The 18,046-nt window shown below is 43.1% G+C and overlaps 1 protein-coding gene across 44 annotated transcripts in view; it reads left to right on the forward strand.

Moving 5' to 3' along the window:
- The window catches only part of AOPEP (aminopeptidase O (putative)), a 489,538-nt gene that overhangs the window by 233,014 nt on the left and 238,478 nt on the right, over positions 1-18,046 (forward strand). For all 44 annotated transcript variants that reach the window (XR_013170613.1, XR_013170612.1, XR_013170616.1 and 41 more), the window contains one exon: positions 16,194-16,383. Coding sequence is in view for 15 of the 44 variants with exons in the window: in XM_077148679.1 (XP_077004794.1) it covers positions 16,194-16,383 (190 nt within the window). In the remaining 29 variants the exon portion in view is untranslated. The remainder of the gene's footprint in view (positions 1-16,193; positions 16,384-18,046) is intronic.

An 18,046-nucleotide genomic window follows, 5' to 3' on the forward strand; every position in this document is an offset into this window, starting at 1 on the left:
CTTCTTGTTTGCTGACATATTTCAAAAAATTCATGAGTGAATATTGAATTTTGTCAAATGCTTTTTCATGCGTCTATTGAGATGATTACATGATTTTTCTTTTTTGGTCTATCAATGTGGGAAATTACACTGATTGATTTTTTAGTATCCAGGATTTTAGAATGAACCCACTTCATTGTAAGGTTAGCACATATTCAGTTTTTTAAAATTTATTTATGAAACATAACCACATACAAACACCTCTCCACGCCTCCCACCCAGGGTTTCAACCCCCAAGCCCCCACTGACCCCAGCTCTTTCTTCCCTTGCTGCAGCCACACCTGCAGCTCCAAGCAGTTAACTCTTCTGGAGGACTGAGAACTGTAAAAAGCCACACACGGACATCCCTTCACAAAGAGCATACGCCAGTTTCTTGTAAATATTCGCGGCTCATTTTAGGGCTCTGTACATAATGTGATCTTTGTTTTGTTGTTGCTGTCCTGTATTTTGTTGGATGCACCTAGATATGGAAAACAGAAGCCAACTTTATCTTTAAAGATTGTGTTTCAGATTCAGTATTTGTAGATTTTGCCTAGAGTATTAGGTTACAGATGAATAAAAACAGCAGAATGTTTTACTTTAAAGAAGATGAAGCAAATATTATTTTTACTACTATTGCTATTCACCCTCTGCTTATGACTGTGACTATTTGGGGTGCCTTTAGGAAAAAACTTACAGAGATGGGCAGCGTGACCAAAACCCCCTCCAAGCCTCTTTCTGGAACATCACTGCCCTGGTCCCTCTTCCACCTTTAGAACTAGTCATTTAAATGCGTGCACTACAATCCCTCATTGTAACAGAATTTTACAATGTGGTTAACTTTGTAGGTAAGGGGTGTTGGGTGATCAATAGCCTGAGACACCGTAGCTGCTGCAGTTTTATTTTCAAAATGTCATGGCAATAATAAGCCCATTTTGCTAATGAGAGGGGTGGGCCGGAGGCTGAGCTGCTCTCACAGCTAAGCTGCCACAGCCTCACCCGCCGGGGCAGTGTCATAGCTGGATGAAGTCATTTCAATCATAACGTAATTTTCCAGCTGGCCGGGGCGAAAAGGGGGTTTATTACTGTGGCATGTTTTTCACTGGGTCTGAAAGAAAATGAAGCAGACATGTATAGATGACAGTATCAGTTCTGTTTTTACAGGTGTGTCTGCAGGGTTTAAGGTACCTTTCACTCGCAATAGACATATGGCTCTATGGCAAAAGCAAGTGAAAAAGAAATTTTTCCTCAAAGATATTTAAATATATATGATTAGTGCTGGAAAAAGGCCTCAAGTACACTAAGCTTGAAGAGCCAGGTGGTGGGCTGCTCAGGCTTTGCTTTGATTTCTGCCTTAATCTTTGCCTCAGTTTCTCCATAGATAACATTGGGGCTTCCCAGGTATTTGCTTGTATGTCTGCCTGCCTGTCTGTTTGTAATTTTCCATTGAAGCACAATAAACATATAGAAAAGTATGCAAATCTTAAGTGTACAGCTCACAGACTGAACACACCTTAGTAACCAGCACTCTGATCAAGAAACAGAATGTGATTAGAACCCCAGAAGACCTCTTGTGCCCCATTCCAGTCACCCCTGCCCCCCACCAACACACACACGGGCCAATGTCATGACTTCTAACAGCATAGATGGATTTTGCCTAGATTTTAGTTGTGTGTAGATAGAATAATACAGTATATTCTCACTGATATCTGGCATCTTTCTCTCAACATCATGTTTGTGAGGTTCATCCGTATTGCTTCGTATAGTTGCAGATCATTCATTCTCATTGCTGCTGTTGCGTATATTGCATAAATATGCCCCAATTTATTTAGGTGTCTATTTGTTGTTGATGGTATGTGTTGTAAAGCTCCCTAAGCTTTTTGGGAGAAATGTTTGATTTATCTCAACAAGAAGAATGACCTATTTTCCAGTCACCACCCTCTCTTTCCACTCTACCCTGGCCTAGGAGAGGGAGGCAGAGGATGGGTTGCTATAGAGGGAACTAGGCTGAGGGAATCTAAAACCCAAGCCAGGAAGGCCCAGACAGGGCTCCAAGTGGACCCTTATCTCTGGCAGGCAGAATGGGGTAGCATGGTATATGTGACTCTCCTTAATTTATAGAAATTGAGTCACGGAGGGGTCAGGTAACCTATCCAAAGTCATTATAGCAGGCAGAAGATGGCCCCCAGTTCTGGTTTCTCAGCTGCTTAAACAAATGCCTTACAGTGGGTTGGCTCAAACAACAGGGATATACTGGCTCACGGTTTGGAGGCTAGAAGTCCAAAATAGAGGTGTCAGCAAGAGGATACTTTCTCTCTGAAGACTAGCTTTCTGGGGCTGGTTGCTGGTGATCCTTGGCTTTTCTGTCATATGGCAGTGTCCTCTCCTTTCTCCTCTGGGTTCCATTGACTTCTGGCTTATTTCCATGGCTCTCTCTCTCTTTCTCTCTCTCTCTCTCTCTGTCTGAATTTCATTCTGCTTATGAAGGACTCCAGTAATCCAGATTAAAGCCCAGCGTATTCACTGGGGCCTCACCTTAGCTGAAGTAGCATCATCCAGAGATCCCATTGACAAGGGGTTCATACCCACCAGAATGTGGGCTAAGACCAAGAATGTGTCAAAACGTGGGTACACAACTTAACCCCAAAATGACCATGCCCTTATCCTTGTAACCTCTGACTGTGTTAGCTAACATGGCAAAAGAACTTTGCAGATGTGATGAATGTTCAGGATCTTGAGAAGAGGAGGATATCCTGGGTTATCCAGGTGGATCCGATTTAATCACATAAGACTTGTCCAGGAAGTAGTGAGAAAACCGGAGAAATGGCAGTGCGAGAAGGACTCAACCCGCCATTGTTGGCTTTAAAGATGGAGGAAGGGATCCTTGACCTAAGGAATGTGTGTGGTCTCTAACAGCAGGAAAAGGTAAGGAAATTAATTCTCCCCTAGAGCCTCCAGATGGAATACAACTACATCGACACCTTGATTTTAGCCCAGTGAGACCGGTATTGGTCTTATGACCTCCAGAACTGTAAGATAATAAATTTGCATTTTAAATTTCTGGTAACTTGTTACGGTGGTCATAGAAAACTAGTATGATCCTATGACTGCTAGGGAGGGGAACCAGGAGTCCAACCCAGGGTTCTGTCTCTAAAGCCTGAGTTCTTCAAAACCACTGTTATCTGCAGTACTGCCTTCAGCTTTAATACATTTTTAGTCTTCCATGGAATCTCTTCACCAAGAAGGTAAAAGAAAATTCCAGATGCCAGCCAGCTTTAGGGTAAGTTGAGAAATAGGTAGAGGGTGTCTTTAAAGCCCCCTTACTTTCCCAACCCCCAGCCCCTAGGTTCAGATTGCCTCTTGTCTAGAAAAAAATTTGATGCGTTATGTTATTAACCCTTCCATATGAGTTATTTTACAGTATTATCCCTTCCTAAAGTGTTGGCACTCTAAAAGATGACCCAAGGAATGACTCTCTAACATTTATGAGAAAAGGGGCTGTGCCAACCCCACCAGTTGATGAACCCAGCGTCTGTATGCAAACCCCTTCTTCCTTGCCCACCTTCACCACAGAATCATAAAAACCCGAAGAACCTCTTGCCCATGCTGTCTAATAGCCGGGAGTGGCCAATGAGTAGAAATCTGCTGAGGGCTTTCTGGGAAAAGTTTGGCTTTCCTGATGAAAGGGAACAGACGTTGCTGACACCGCCACCCATCCCCAACCCCCTCCTGTTTTTTTCTGACAATTGAACTTGAAAGCATCACCTGATGCTCTGGTAGCCAACTTGTGACCATAAAGTGACAAGCATGAGGACAAAAGCCAACATGGCCGAATGGGAAAGTGGAAAGACCTGGAGCTCTGACTTCATTGCTGAGTCACTGAACCATGCCCAGCACCACCCTCCTCCGGAGGGCTGGTTACATGAGAAAGAAAAAAACGAACAAAAAAAAAACCACCTCTGTGTGTGCCAATATTGTGCTTTCTTTTACTTGCAGCTGAATGCATTCCAAATGGAAACAGGTACCTTTCAAATCACAAGGAGGCAACCACCCAAGAATGGGGTCATAAGGCAGTTAGAATTAGTTACAAGGAAAGGAATTCCTGTGATCTTCATCCACACTTTTACAATGGTGAGACCATCCAGGGAATGATGAATCAAGGAAACTATCCCAGAGAAACAGAATTTAGTTATAGCCATCCAGTAAACCCGATGCACTCCATTTGGAGAGAAGAAATGCAGGGCTTATAACTTTAGCGGAAAAGGCTACTTAAAACCAGGAGACTCTGAAAAGCAAAGTCTTTTGCTTATTTTTGTTTCTGATGAGGTTTATTACCTGTTAAAGAGAAAAACTGTTAAGTAGAATCCCTCTGAGAATGACCACCTGTCCTATCCTTTCTAGGACCACCCTGGAAAACATTGTCCCTTTTTTGCCAAGAGCATGCCACTTTGGTCTATCCACAGAGTCACAATTTGAGATTAGGAAATATGGTTATTGTCTTTAAAAGCTCAGTTATTTATAAGCCCCCAATAGCCAGGTGAGCCCTTGCCCCTAATGGCACTTATCAATGCCTATGAATACTTTTAAAAATCAAGAGAGATGTTTACTTTGCAAGTGACCGCTAAGAAGATCTCTGACCAGATAAAGAAAACCCAAGCAGGCTAATCCTTTTAACAAAAGTGGTGATATATATTGTGGCAGCTGAATGCCCCTTTACAGCCAAGGGAGAACAATCAGTGAATTCATGAATTTTCCTTCTATTTACACTTTAAACAAACATGTCAGTTGTTTGCTTAGCTAACAAGCTCTGCCTTCATTATAAGCCATTAGTGCCTAGTAATAATTGAAACTGTGTTTGGATTTCAAAAATACAGTAAACCTAATTAATTCCATCCTTACTAATATGGAATTGGTGGTGACTGATCTGAACTGGGCTGAAGTTTGTCTTTTCTCTCTCCTTGATGCAAGAGCTTGCTAAATCTTTTTATAGCCATAAGCAATGCTGATGGTAGAATTTTTTGTAAGAAAAACTAGGCAAGGGGTCAAATTCAAATGTTTATACGGGCCGGGCAGTAACTATAAATGAGTCAATGGGTATAGCCTCCTCTATGAAACATGAAGGCTTCTCTGCCTGTTTCTGATGGAGAAATAGATATAAGAAATATTTCCCTTTTCTCTTAAACCTGCTATAATTAAGAAGCAGCTCACACATGATAATAAATGACAAGTGGACTCAGCCAGTGGTGGGGGGACAGGGGGAATTGGTGGGAACTGTGGCAAGCTGGAGGGCCCAAGTCCCATCTAAAAGGGGCAGCAGCACTCAGCTGCAGTTGCCACACATACTAGGGGCCTAGGATGGCCAAATCTTTCAAATTTTCAAAATAATTTGAAAATCTGGGTTTCTAGAGGAAATCTTCCCGCTCAAAAAAAAAGTTTTTTTTTTTTTTCAATTAATGCTATGCAGCCAACTCATTGTAGATCCTTGGTCCAAAACTAGCAGCATCCACATCACCTGGGAACTGGTAGAAATGCAGATTCTCAGCCCCAACCTAGATCTACTGAATCACTCTGGGATGGGGCCCAGCCATCTGTTTTATCAAACCCTCCAGGTAGGGTTGCCAGATTAAGCAAATATTGCATGGGGCATACGTTAAAAAATTACTCGTTGTTAATCTAAAATTCAAATTTGACTAGGTATCCTGTATTTACTCTGAGAACCCTCCTGCCAGGTGATTCTGACACAAACCCAAGTTTCAGAACCACTGGTGTTGATCAATCAAAAATCTGACATGCATATGGCCTCGATCCATAGTGCTGGCCTCCAGTTGTTGAGATCTGGCATAGACCACTTAGGTTAAAACAGTTCAGAGCAGCACAGCATGGCGGCTAGTAGCTCAGCTTTGGGCCAGGCTGCCTGTGTTCACATCAGCTTTGACACTTACAAACTGGGGTATCTTGGACCAGTTATGTAACTTCTTCGTGGCTTAGTTTACTTGTGTAAAATGGGAGTAATAATAATAAAATCTCCTTCATGGGGTTGTGAGAACGGAAGGAGTTAGCGAACCAGTGTGCCTGGAAAAGAGTGAGCAACTTCCAAGTGTTTACTGTCATTATTATTTTATTTTAATTCTTCTTCTCCATCATCATCACCACCACCACTGCCATCATCCTCTCAACTGGTTGGGGAATACTTGAACCGAGCTACCTTCAGTTCTAACTTTAAATTTTGTTACTCAACTGATTCTGATGCCCCCCTCCTCAAGCCAGCTGTGGTGCTTGCTGCTAAACAAAGTAACTTGCTTTGAAATCTAGTCAGCATCTAGTCAACTATCTGGCAGGGAGGTCCCATACTTTCTCCCAGCCCAGCATTCTGCTTCTGGAATTCTTCTATCAGCGTGCGGTGCCTCTGCCGCATTCAGGCTTCTTGCTGGGGAAACCAGCCTTTTGTTTCGTGGACCCAGCCCCAGCCTAGTCCTTCCACAGATTTCCAACTATATTTTGGTTTTTCAGATTCCATAGTGCCAGACTAGGGTGTGAATGCTGCTCTCAGTTGTTGAAGCAAGGGAGGCCTTCCTTGCCAAGCACGCTTCTGAGATCTCTTTGGGAAATCCCCACAACTTCTTGTTCTAGACAAGGAACATGGGGAGATTTGCATTTGTGGATCCAAAGAGTGCTTGCACTGTATTTCAAAGGAAACCAGTAACCAAACTGTTCTTGCTGGGGGTGATACAAGCTGCCTGAACATGTCTGTTCATGAAGCAACTTTCCAAGCTTCCACATCTCCGCAAATGACAGACTTGTACATGCAGCAAAAACCAACTGGACGAGCTACTATGACTCTCAGTTGCGCCATTTTATAATGCATTATTTCATTAAATAAAGATTTTCCCTGTATTACAGTGGAGGCTAATTTTATTAGCTTTTTTTTATGGGAACAAACACCATAGCCTGGTTAGTGAGCGTGGGGGTTGGGGAGAAGGTGGAGGAATCGCATTTTGTCATCCATGTGTTCCAGTGGAGCTGCCAACATGTTTTAATTGGTAATTACTTACCAGAGGAGTTCTCCAGATCCTACAGAAAATGCACCGCTCTCTGTTCCTAAGTAATCTAGAGATGATGCAAAAGACACGTTCAATTAACGTAAATATTTCTTCACAGAGTGTGGAGATGGGTGTGTCCCTTTTGTTCCAAACGTACAGTCACCAGAATGTTACGTAACTTTTAAAAAGTGACTTTCTTTGTTCTCATCACTGAGAATCCAGAGAACTCACTAGGCTGAAATGTAGACTTTAAGATTCAGAGCGGGAGAGGAAGCCAAATGCAGTTGGAAAACCCACCTCAATACTGTTTTGTTTCTTATTCTTCAGCTTTAAAACCTGACGCATCCAGGTGCAACTTTGTTTAGCTTTTTAGATGAAGAAAATCCACCCCCTGCCACCTTCCTAAGGCAGGGGAGCCAGAAGTTCGGTGTAACCACTTCCCAATAACTAGCACTGCCCCCACTGAGAACGCAGGGCTGGGTTCTAAAAACCGTGCTCTGAATGATTTGCCCAGGTGCGGAAATGAGGTATCTGTCCCTCTTCTTATCCACACTGAAGCGCTCTGGACAGCCGGGTCTGAAGAGCTGCGTCTCTCAGCTTTGTCCATGCTGTGTTGTTTTAGAAGGCAGCACTAAACAAAATTGCAAAAGCCAGCAAAATGTTTTGGTGCCTCCCAGTCCCCCTTTTCCTCTCCTTCTGCTTCACCAGAGGTCCCCTCTCACCTCTCCATTGTCATCTGTGCTTTGCTTTTTTTTTTTTTTTACATTTGTCTGCGTTATTTTTTTTTATATTCACATACCATACAGTCCATCCAAAGTGTACAGTCAAGGGCTCTTGGCATAATCACAAGTTAGCATTTACCACCACAATCAATTTGAGAGCATTCTTATTACTCTGAAAACCAAATCCCATACCCCTAATATCCCCCTATTATTGATGCTTAGCTTTGGAATAGTACCTTTGTTATAATTGATGCAAGAATATTACAATGTTACTGTTAACTATAATCCTTACTTTGCAGTAATTGTATTTTTCCCATTAACCACCCTACTATTAATACCTAGTAATAGTGATGTATATTTGTTCTAGTTCATGTAAGAATTTTCTTATATTTGTGCAATTAACCATAGCATCTAAAACAGGTTTCACTGTATTATACAATCCCATGTTTCATCCTCTAGCTTTTCTTCTAGTGACATACACAACCCTATACCTCCCCTTCAACCATACTTACACTATTAATTACACTTACAGTCTTGTGCTACCATCACCTCTCTCCATTTCCAAACATTTACAATAAATTCTGTACACCTTAAGCATCATCTGCCTATTCTCTACCCTCTTTCTGTCTCCTGGTAACTTAGATTTTAACTCCTGGACTTTACTCATTATAATTGGTTCATACTAGTGAGACCATACAATATTTGTCCTTTTATGTCTGACTTATTTTGTGCAATGTAATGTCTTTAAGGCTCAACCATATTGTTGCATGCATCAGAACTTCATTCTTTCTTCCAACTGAATAATATTCCATCGTATATATATACCATAGTTTGTTGAACCACTCATCAGTTCATGGACACTTGGGTTGTTTCCATCTTTTGGCAATTGTGAATAATGCTGCTACGAATATTGGTGTACAAATGTTTCTTTGCATCCCTGCTTTCAGTTCTTCTGAATATATTCCTAATAGTGGAATTACCGGATCATAAATACGGCAGTTCTATCTATACTTAGTTTTCTAAGGAACCACCAAACTGACTTCCAAAAGGGCTACACCATTATAAATTCCCACTAGCAGTCAATGAGTTTTCCTCTTTCTGCACATCCTCTCCAACACTTGCAGTTTTCTGTTGTGTTTTGTTATGAATAATGGACATTCTAATAGGTGTGAAATGATATCTCATTGTGATTTTGATTTGCATTTCCCTAATAGCTAGTGATGTTGAACATCTTTTCATATGCTTTTTAGTCATTTATATTTCCTCTTTGGAAAAGTATCTATTCAAGTCTTTTACCCACTTTTAAACTGGGTTGTTTGGTTTTTTTAATGTTGAGTTGTAGGATTTCTTTATTTATCCTTATTGAATATGTGATTTCCAAATATTTTCTCCCATTGAATAGGTTATCTTTTCACTTTTGTGACAAAGTTCTTTGAGGCCCCAAAGTATTCAGTTGTGAGGAGATTGCATTCATCTATTTCTTCTTTCCCTGATTGTGCTTTGGATATAAGGTCTAAGAAACCACTTCCTACCACAAGATCTTGAAGGTACTTCCCTACGTTTTATTTTAGGAATTTATGGTCCTAGTTCTAATGTTTAGTTCTTTGATCCATTTTGGGTTAATTTTTGTATAAGGTGTGAGTTAGGGGTCCTCTTTCATTCTTTTGGATATGGATATCAAGTTCTCCAGACACCATTTGATGAAAAGACTTTTCTGTCCTAGTTGAGTGAACTTGGGAGCCTTGTCAAATATCAGTTGACCATAGATGTAAAGATCTATTTCTGAACTTTCAACTTAATTCCATTGGTCAATATATCTTTCCTTGTGCCAGTACCGTGCTTTTAACTGTAACTTTGTAATATGCTTTGAAGTCAGGAAGTGCCAGACCTCCAACTCTGTTTTTCTTTCTCAAGATATTTTTGGCTATTCGGGGCCCCTTACCCTTGCAAATAAATTTGGTGATTGTTTTTTTCCATTTCTTCAAAGTAAGCTGTTGGAATTTTGATTGGTATTGCATTGAAGCTGTAAATCAATTTGGGTAGAATTGACATCTTAACTATATTTAGTCTTCCAGTCCATATTTTGAGCCTTGCTCACAGGAGCACTCACAGTGAACCCTGAGAGGGCCCAGGTATCAGTCATTTATACCCCAGTATAAAATGAAACCATAGCTGCTTCTCTCAAGATAAATATTTATTTTGATAAGATAAGACTTTAGACCAGAGATTGTAAATCTGCATCTCCTATCCACAGCTTTATTTGCCTTGGCATAGTATTTCCAAAAATTGTTGAACCCACATTTGGAAATCAGAAGATTTAAAACAAAAGTCCAGAATTTGGGCTACATTGGGTCCACATCCCTGTCAGAGGCCCATGAACCCCATATCTCCCTGAGAAGGTGGCTCAGCTACAGGGGACATCAATGAGCTTGGGGTATCTCTGCTAGCAAATAAGCACTCATCAGTACTTAGGTCTCTTCCAAGGGCAGTGCAGAAGTCTCTCAGTGGTAGAATTCTCACCTGCCATGCGGGACCCAAGTTCAATTCCCAGAGCCTGCATATGCCAAAAATAGAAAGGAAAAAAAAAAACAAACACCTTTTTTTTAAAAAAAAAAGATAAGGAAAAAAATGGCTCAATGGCAGAATTCTCGCCTGCCATGCTGGAGACCCATGTTCAATTCCTGGAGCCTGTCCATGCCAAAAAAAAAAAAAAAAAAAAAGATAAGGTTTCTTCCAAAAGCAGGAAAACCAAAGATAGCTGGAGCAAGCCAGGAGTTTCAAGGGGATAAAATTAAAAATAAAAACAACAACAACAACCAAAAAAACTGGGAGAGATGCTATTTCTTTGTGGAATGGAAGATCATCTGTAAATATTTAATATGAAAGCAGCCAACCTGCTTCCCTCATTTTACTATCTATTCCCTCCTGCCCCGTCCCCCATCTTGTTACCTTCTTCCTTCATTTTGTTATCTATTTGGCTTCTGTGTCTCTTTGAGTTTGCGACCTGATTTAAACTGTCTCTGCTTAAAAAGAATATCTGGTTCAGCACAAATGGGCAGGAGGTAGAAGAGACTGGTGTGGCCCTCCCTGGGCTCCTGAATCATACCCTAGGACCCACCTAAGCGTCCTCACACCTGCTCATCCAAGCACCTCCTGTAGGGACCCATAAGAGACTCCCAGCACAGGGCACATATTGAGTTTGAGGATTTAAGCTCTTTGGGACACTAGTGACAGCAGCAGGGTAGTGGCGTTGACTCCCTCCAGCTACCCTTTTTGCCAGTCTACACCTCCCTGCCCATCTGCAGAGATAAAAAGAGGCTGAAGCTTTGCTGGTAAGAAGGGCTGGTATCCTTGGGCCAGTTCTGGCTGCTGTGTGGATTTAGGGAACAGAGGTCCAAGGGTATAGTTAGTGGTTTCTCTATGGTGGACTCAGAAAACAGAGAACAAGGATCATTGCACTGTCTGGCTTGAGCCAGCATAGAGGGGTGGAAGCCCAGAAGTCACAGCTCTAAACCCCGGGACCCTGGGCAGAGTACAGCAGAGGAGGCCTTCAGGGTCAGGACAGCATGAGTTTGAATACTGGATCCATTTACTTGTCGACTGTGTGACCTTGGGCTAGTCTCTTAGCCTCTCTGGGCCTCACTTTCTTCATCTGTAAGGTAGGAATAATTATGAAATATATCTTATAAGATTGTAGGGTCGGTCAATTGAGATTATGTGTGTCATATATAGCGCCTGGCATAGCAAACACTCAGGCAATATGAATCTTTAGAAGAGGGGTAGGTTTTTGGTAGCAGTGTCAAGAATGTGGGCTTGGGGCTTCCCTCAGTCACTCTTTGCCATAGACACATTGGCAGTTCAAGTAAAAATTCATTTAGGTAAATGATTAAGTGGTTTACTGTCTATTTGCTATTCAGAATATTTACAGGAAAATTTACACTGACTTAATATTTGATTTTTCTCTCAAACCTAGATCCCCTGAAACACTGATCAGATGTAGCAAGTTTTCTTCCAGTTTCTGGAACGGTTTCCCACCTCAGGCTATTGAAAGCCAGACTATTCCCTCATGTCCTAAGCCTGCGTTTAAAGGTTACACCATACCACTGGGGTGGGATGCTAAATGAGGGAGATGGGACGTGACTGTTCCTCCTGAGAGCTAGAGGTCATCTGGGCCATTGTTTGCCCTGGAGACTACAGATGAATCACCTCCTTTAGACTGTCTCCAAGAGAGAGGGACTGAGGGATTTCACTGCAGAAATGAAGGAGCAAGAGCCAAGTGTTTGATTTGCAAATGCATGTTTTTTTTTTAGTGCTGGCATATATCACTTCACACTTTATGAACGAAAGGAGCAGCATGTTATGAACCTCAGGGAGGGCTCCCAAGGAATTGTCCTTCCTTTCAGATTGCCCAAGGCTACCATGAGTCTACTTTTCGGTTTTCCAAATGAAATTAGCAAGTAATTAAATCACACCAGTAAAAGTTACTTTTACTTGATTATAAGACCCTTAGAACCGTGCGGGTAGACTTTGGAGGAAAGGGGGCCTTAGTTTCCCTTTTTCTCTCTAATGGGATATTGGAATTGTAAAAAACTTTTAACCCACAAGACGTTCAAGCTTGATGTATATATAACTGTTTCACAGATGAGTCTCCCAAGAATCTGTGTAAAAAGTACATTTTCTCCCCAGACGGGAATTGGGATCTACTCGAGTAGGGTGGGAGGGGTAGCCTGGGGAATCGTCTTCGTGTCAACCAAAAGCAATTTCCTGTCTCTTGATTCCACCCAAGCAACCTGCTCCACTGCTGCAGTAGCCTCGAGATGGGCCAAGCCAGTCAGGTCCCCCTGGAAAAAGCAGAAATAAATCATACACCAGCCCTTACTTAAGATCTGATGAAATCCTCCATTTCCGCTCCAAATTGAATTCCTCCCGAAGGATTAGAGCGGCTCCCGAGGCTAATGAAGGCAGTCCTTCCTCTTTTGCAAGAAGTGTGTTTCAAATCAGCGGGCGCCACGTGCTCTTCTCATTGGGGAGGGTCTGTAGCTTTAAGGAACAGTCTGGAGAAGCTGTTTTCGGACCAGAAATGATATTTTTAATCTCGAGGGGCAAAGTGGCAGACACACAGAACCACTCGGCTTTTGCCAAGACAGCCTCAGCCGGTGGTCTCCTGGGAAAGAATGAGAACGCGTGCCCTGCCCCCTGCCCCCACCCCACCTCTATCCCCTCCCTGCACCCTCCTGGCTCTGACGCCTTCCTCACCCTTCCTTCCACCACTTGTGAAAGAGAGTTTATGATTGAGAATACAAGCAAGAGCACTTGTGATTTTTGAGAGTTGAAAATATTACGTTCCCGCCTAACTCTTATGTGGGAAAAGGGTAAACTCTGTGATTTTGTTAAAAAAAAAAAAAAGGTTTTTTTTTTTAGGATGAAGATGTCATCAGAGTGATTATCTTCCCTGTTCTCTAACGATGATGCATCGACAAGCTGGCATTTGTAGAGGGAGTTGACACAGGGCCTTTCAGAAAAAGAAAAAAAGAAAAAAGAAACTGTGCTAGAATGGACCTTGTCAGGGTAAAGACTGATCATTACGGCTGGCTAGCATCATGAATAAGTTTCTGAGAACTCGGGAATGTCTGAGGAACCCAGGGGTGAGACGCATAAATTAAAGTTAAAGGAAAAGTAGGAAATTCCAAAACTTCGTTCTGTTGTGAAGGTGCACATGACATGGATGATGCTGTTGGCAAAAGAATATTTAATTGTATTCCTTGAACTGCGCTTAAGAACCTTGTTATGCTTTTCTTCACTCACAGTTAAAGAAAAGCAGTGTTAAAAAAATTTTTTTAAACTCTACTTAACATGAGAAGTCTGGCATTTAGGCTTTAAAGGAGGGAAGGGGATTCTCCCTGAGAGAAGATTATTTTGGGCCTCTTATGGAAATTGTGTTAACAACCCTTGAGGTTGTCATAGTCAAACCCTCCTGCCAGGCTTTTAGTTTCATTTTAAGAAAGAAGTCATCTCCTTCATAGGGAAATATAACCCAGAGTAACCGGTAGGTAAAACCCAACTTTAAAGGGCAAAACGGGCTGCCCGAGGATTTAGGTTCTGGTTCTCAGATGGAAAATTACTTTTCAGGAAGAAGAGCATATTTTCTGCTGCTAATAGGGCAATTTATATCACGTTAGACGCACTTCCTCCCCGTCCGGCAGGACGTTTAAGCTCCAGTCTTTCCCACAGGACAGTCGGAAATACATGTATTCCCCGGCTAGGAAGGAAGGATTGAGGGTGGGAAGTGGGAATTTAGGTTAGCTTCCCGCAATGCCCAGGGTCCAGCCAGAGCCCAACCAGGATGTGCTGAGGCTGCAGTGACAGCTCCTAGGTACTTACCAGGGGGGATGGCAGGCTGGTGGAGGAAAAACAAAGGCTGTTCCAGGAGAAAAAAATTAAAGGGCAGGAAAATGAAATCCCCCCCCCCCCCCCACACACACACACAGCTGCTCGGCGCATTCCTTCAGGCCCTTGCAGACTTTATAGTTGCATAAATGGGCTTCCACATGGGGGATGAAACATCGGTCAGGTCTCCCTACGCACTGGAGGCCGTTTCTTCATGAATGGTATTGCTGCGATTACTCAGTCATTTTCTCGTTGAACCTTCCTGGGATTGAGCAGCTGGGCCAGCTCCACAGTGTTTGTCACTACGTGTGCACTGTCTGTCTGTCTGTCTGTCTGTTTGGCAGACTGGCTGGCTGGCTGGCTGGCTGGTGGGCCTTTCCAATGCAGGCTTGTCTTCAAGCCTGTTTACAAGGCCCAAAGTTACTTCTGTTTTGTTTTTGCCAAAAAGGTGAACCACTGCCAATGGTATGTCTGGAATGTTATTTACTCAGTACATTTCTGTGGCTTTTCTTTGTAGCAGTGCACATGCCACAGCCAGGGGTCATTGCCTTGAAAATGCCAGGTTGCACAGTTTGTCTTTTCATCAGGAATGGCCTTCTCAGTAAGAGGAAGTTAGGTCTAGCCTCTCCATTCTTTCCCTCTCTTCCTTCCTTCCTCCCTTCCTTTCTTCCCTACTTTCTTCCTTCCTTTTCCTTTTCTGGTTATTGGCCATTAGTGGCTGCTGCATTGCATACCTTTGTCCCAGATGCCCCAGCTCCACTCTGATCTGAGATTTCTGATTGACTCAAGAGCCTGGTGGACGCTTTTTCAGTTACGTACTGGCCCTGTTATTATTCCACCTGAAAGCTGTCTGTTTGGGTACACATGCCTCCCTTGATTTCAGCTGCACCTCCTAGCTGAATGGGTTATGTTATGCAAGGGAAATAGAGGTGGGGTTTTCTGCAATGGTGGTCTTGGAGGCAGAAGGAAAATCTGCCAGCAGTATTGGCTTGTGCAGAGCCAACGTGGTGGCAAACAAATGGCTTTTGTAGGAAGAAATCAGGATGTACAGTTTCTCGGTTTGGAAGGTTCACAACTTGTTCAAGTGATAATGGAGAGACCTATTAAGAGCAAATTCCTCGTTAGGAAGACTATAATCAGGCCTAGATAAACAGTAGTTGCCCAAGAAGGAGGGAAGCACAGGAGACATTCCATTCGCCTCTTCTTTCTTAGGCCTTCCTTCCTCCCATTTCATCTCTGCAATTCTAAGCATGCTATTGTGGGTTTTAAAACAAGGTATTGAAAATGAGATTAGATAAATCTCCCCTGCTGGTACCAGCCCTGGGGCCGTTTGCACACCTGGGCGGGTTGACTCCCTATCTTCTCTCTCTCAGGATAGCTTCTCCATGTCCTGTGACTGTGTAAGTGCCTCCAGAGAGAAGGTGGTATCTTGTTGAAAATCTCTACCTTCCTGCGACTTGGTTTTTATCTAAATTTCTTGTAAACTTCACCCATCCCACAGCCCCTGCTAGTTTGTCAAGGCAGCAAGCAACCCTGATGTGAAGTGGAAAATTTTTGGTTTCATTCTTCTCAGCTTTTCCTGTCCTTCTGCATGACTTCTCAATTTGTTTTTAAGCTGCTCAGATATTTGGCTGAAGGGTCTTCTTTGATCACTCTCCTGACAGTATAGGCTCCACATTCCCACACCTGCTCTTCTTTTACAGTGGAGAGCTCAGAGTAAATGCTTCCACGGGCCTGGTAATTTTTTCAGCGTAAAACTTTCGGTGCAGGTTACTTATTACAGGTAATAGCCATCTGATGACGGAGACGACTGCTTGGCAGCCATGGCCATCTGAACCGCTGCCAGAAGCGCAAACTGCCACACTGTTTATTTCTAAAAGCATCTAAGCTGCAAGCCCATCAGTCATGATCTAGCATGCACACGATAATAACAGGCTTTGCTGGGCTGAGAAAGCCGCCCCACTGGGGTAGCCACGAGGGCAGGCTCTAACAAGTCTTCCCGCATTTTGTCCCCCGCTCTCCGCAGCCCGCACATCATCTTCCTCTCTCAGAGCACCTTGACAGGAGGGAGCCATCTCTGCGGGACCCGTCTTTGCCATGAAATTGCTCATGCCTGGTTTGGCCTGGCCATCGGGGCCCGCGACTGGACGGAGGAGTGGCTGAGCGAAGGGTTCGCCACTCACCTGGAAGATGTGTTTTGGGCTGAAGCACAGCAGGTAGGTTTAAGTGACCCTAAGCATTTCACTGCCAGGAGCCAGATTCTCTTCCTATCCCTTCATTCATTCATTCATTCAATCAACAGATAAGCGTGGAGCACCTGCTGTGGTTTCAGCACTCTTCTGTTTGCTGGGGAGATGGCTGTATAGAGGAGAGTCCTTAGTCCCTGTGGGTTCACAATGTAAAGACAGGAGAGAGCACAGACAAAGAAGCAAATACACCTGTAATGCGTCAGGTGGTGATTGAGTACCACTGAAGGAAAATGAAGCTGGATTAGGGAGGGACAGGGGAAGTGCTATTTTAGAGGTGGTAAGAGCAGGCTTCTCTGAGAAGGGGACGTTTGAGCAGAGACATGAAGAGACAGTTGGGCTGTGTCGGGCTCAGGGGCTCCTTTGTGGTTATGGCTGTGGTGACATTGACCTTGGGCTCTTTTGTGGTTTTTTGTTTTTGCTTCTGTTTTAACATAATGGAATTACATTTTAAATCAGGAGTCATACGCTCCGATGTCTGCAGGCAAGTGCTGACTGAAGAATGAAGCAGTTGGTGTTACAGATTAGGGAATGGTAAGGGCGATGGCAAACTGACAGCTGACACTCAGCCAGAACCAATTGCTGTCATGTTCAAGGGAGGGTTCGGCCTACCCTGGACTCCGAATTTCCAAAGGGAAGTCTTAAGTCTGGATTTGTATATTGTGATATTTTCTCATTTCAAAAATATTATGTCAACCAAACACACCCAGCATGCTCCCAGTTGACGACACTTACCTAAAGCATTGGCACCAAGTCTAATGAGAGTGTAGCAACTAAACTGCTTCCTGATACCTGGATCACTTCTTTTCCCTATCATCCCTACCCCTTATACACTTGATTATCGCGTTTTCCAAAGTTCCCATTTTTTGTGCATACGTGTGTGATTTTGTTCAAGTTCCTCCTGCCTGTTGAAATCCTATGTGTTTTTTCACTGACCAGCATAAAATTATATTCTCTGACTAGCCCAGACTGATCAACACACTCAGAATTCCGTACTACTCTCTTATAAAGAGCCCTACTCCAAAAGAAATCATAGTCTAGTTGTAAAAATAAGGAGATCACACAATGGAAAGTAGAAGGAAATGAACTAGAAAAGAAATATAAACATTACATATTTGGGGAGTTAAAGGTGGTTTTCCACCTTTCCAGATCTGAGGGATCCAGGAAGCCTTCACAGAGGAGGTGACTTCTGACATGAGCCTTGAAGAGGAATAGGAATTCTTGCTTTGTAATTTTACTATGCCTCCTTCTCCCTGAACCCTGGCATAGAGGACCACTCACCTCATCATCCCTCAAGTTGCATATGGTAACTCTTTAATATGTGGAAATAGGAATGCCCCTGAGGCAAAGTGGACATTCCAGATTCCAGCACAGAATTGACAAACATTTCTGAAAGTACATCCATTGCTCGGAGCCTTTCCTTTAAGGGTGATACAGAGTCAATGCTGGTCCTTGACAAGGACCCACACCAGACTTTGCAAGCAGGAGAGGAACACCTGGGGGTCAGGGCAGGGCCAGCCACCCCGTTTGATTCCACTGTCAGAGCAGACTCCACCAGTGAAGAGGGCACAAAGATGTGTTGGTGGCAGTGGTCAGTAGAGCAGCAATATCAGTTTGTTGCCCGGGAGACTGT

This window comes from Tamandua tetradactyla, chromosome 2, assembly GCF_023851605.1.
Source record: "Tamandua tetradactyla isolate mTamTet1 chromosome 2, mTamTet1.pri, whole genome shotgun sequence".
NCBI lineage: Eukaryota > Metazoa > Chordata > Mammalia > Pilosa > Myrmecophagidae > Tamandua > Tamandua tetradactyla.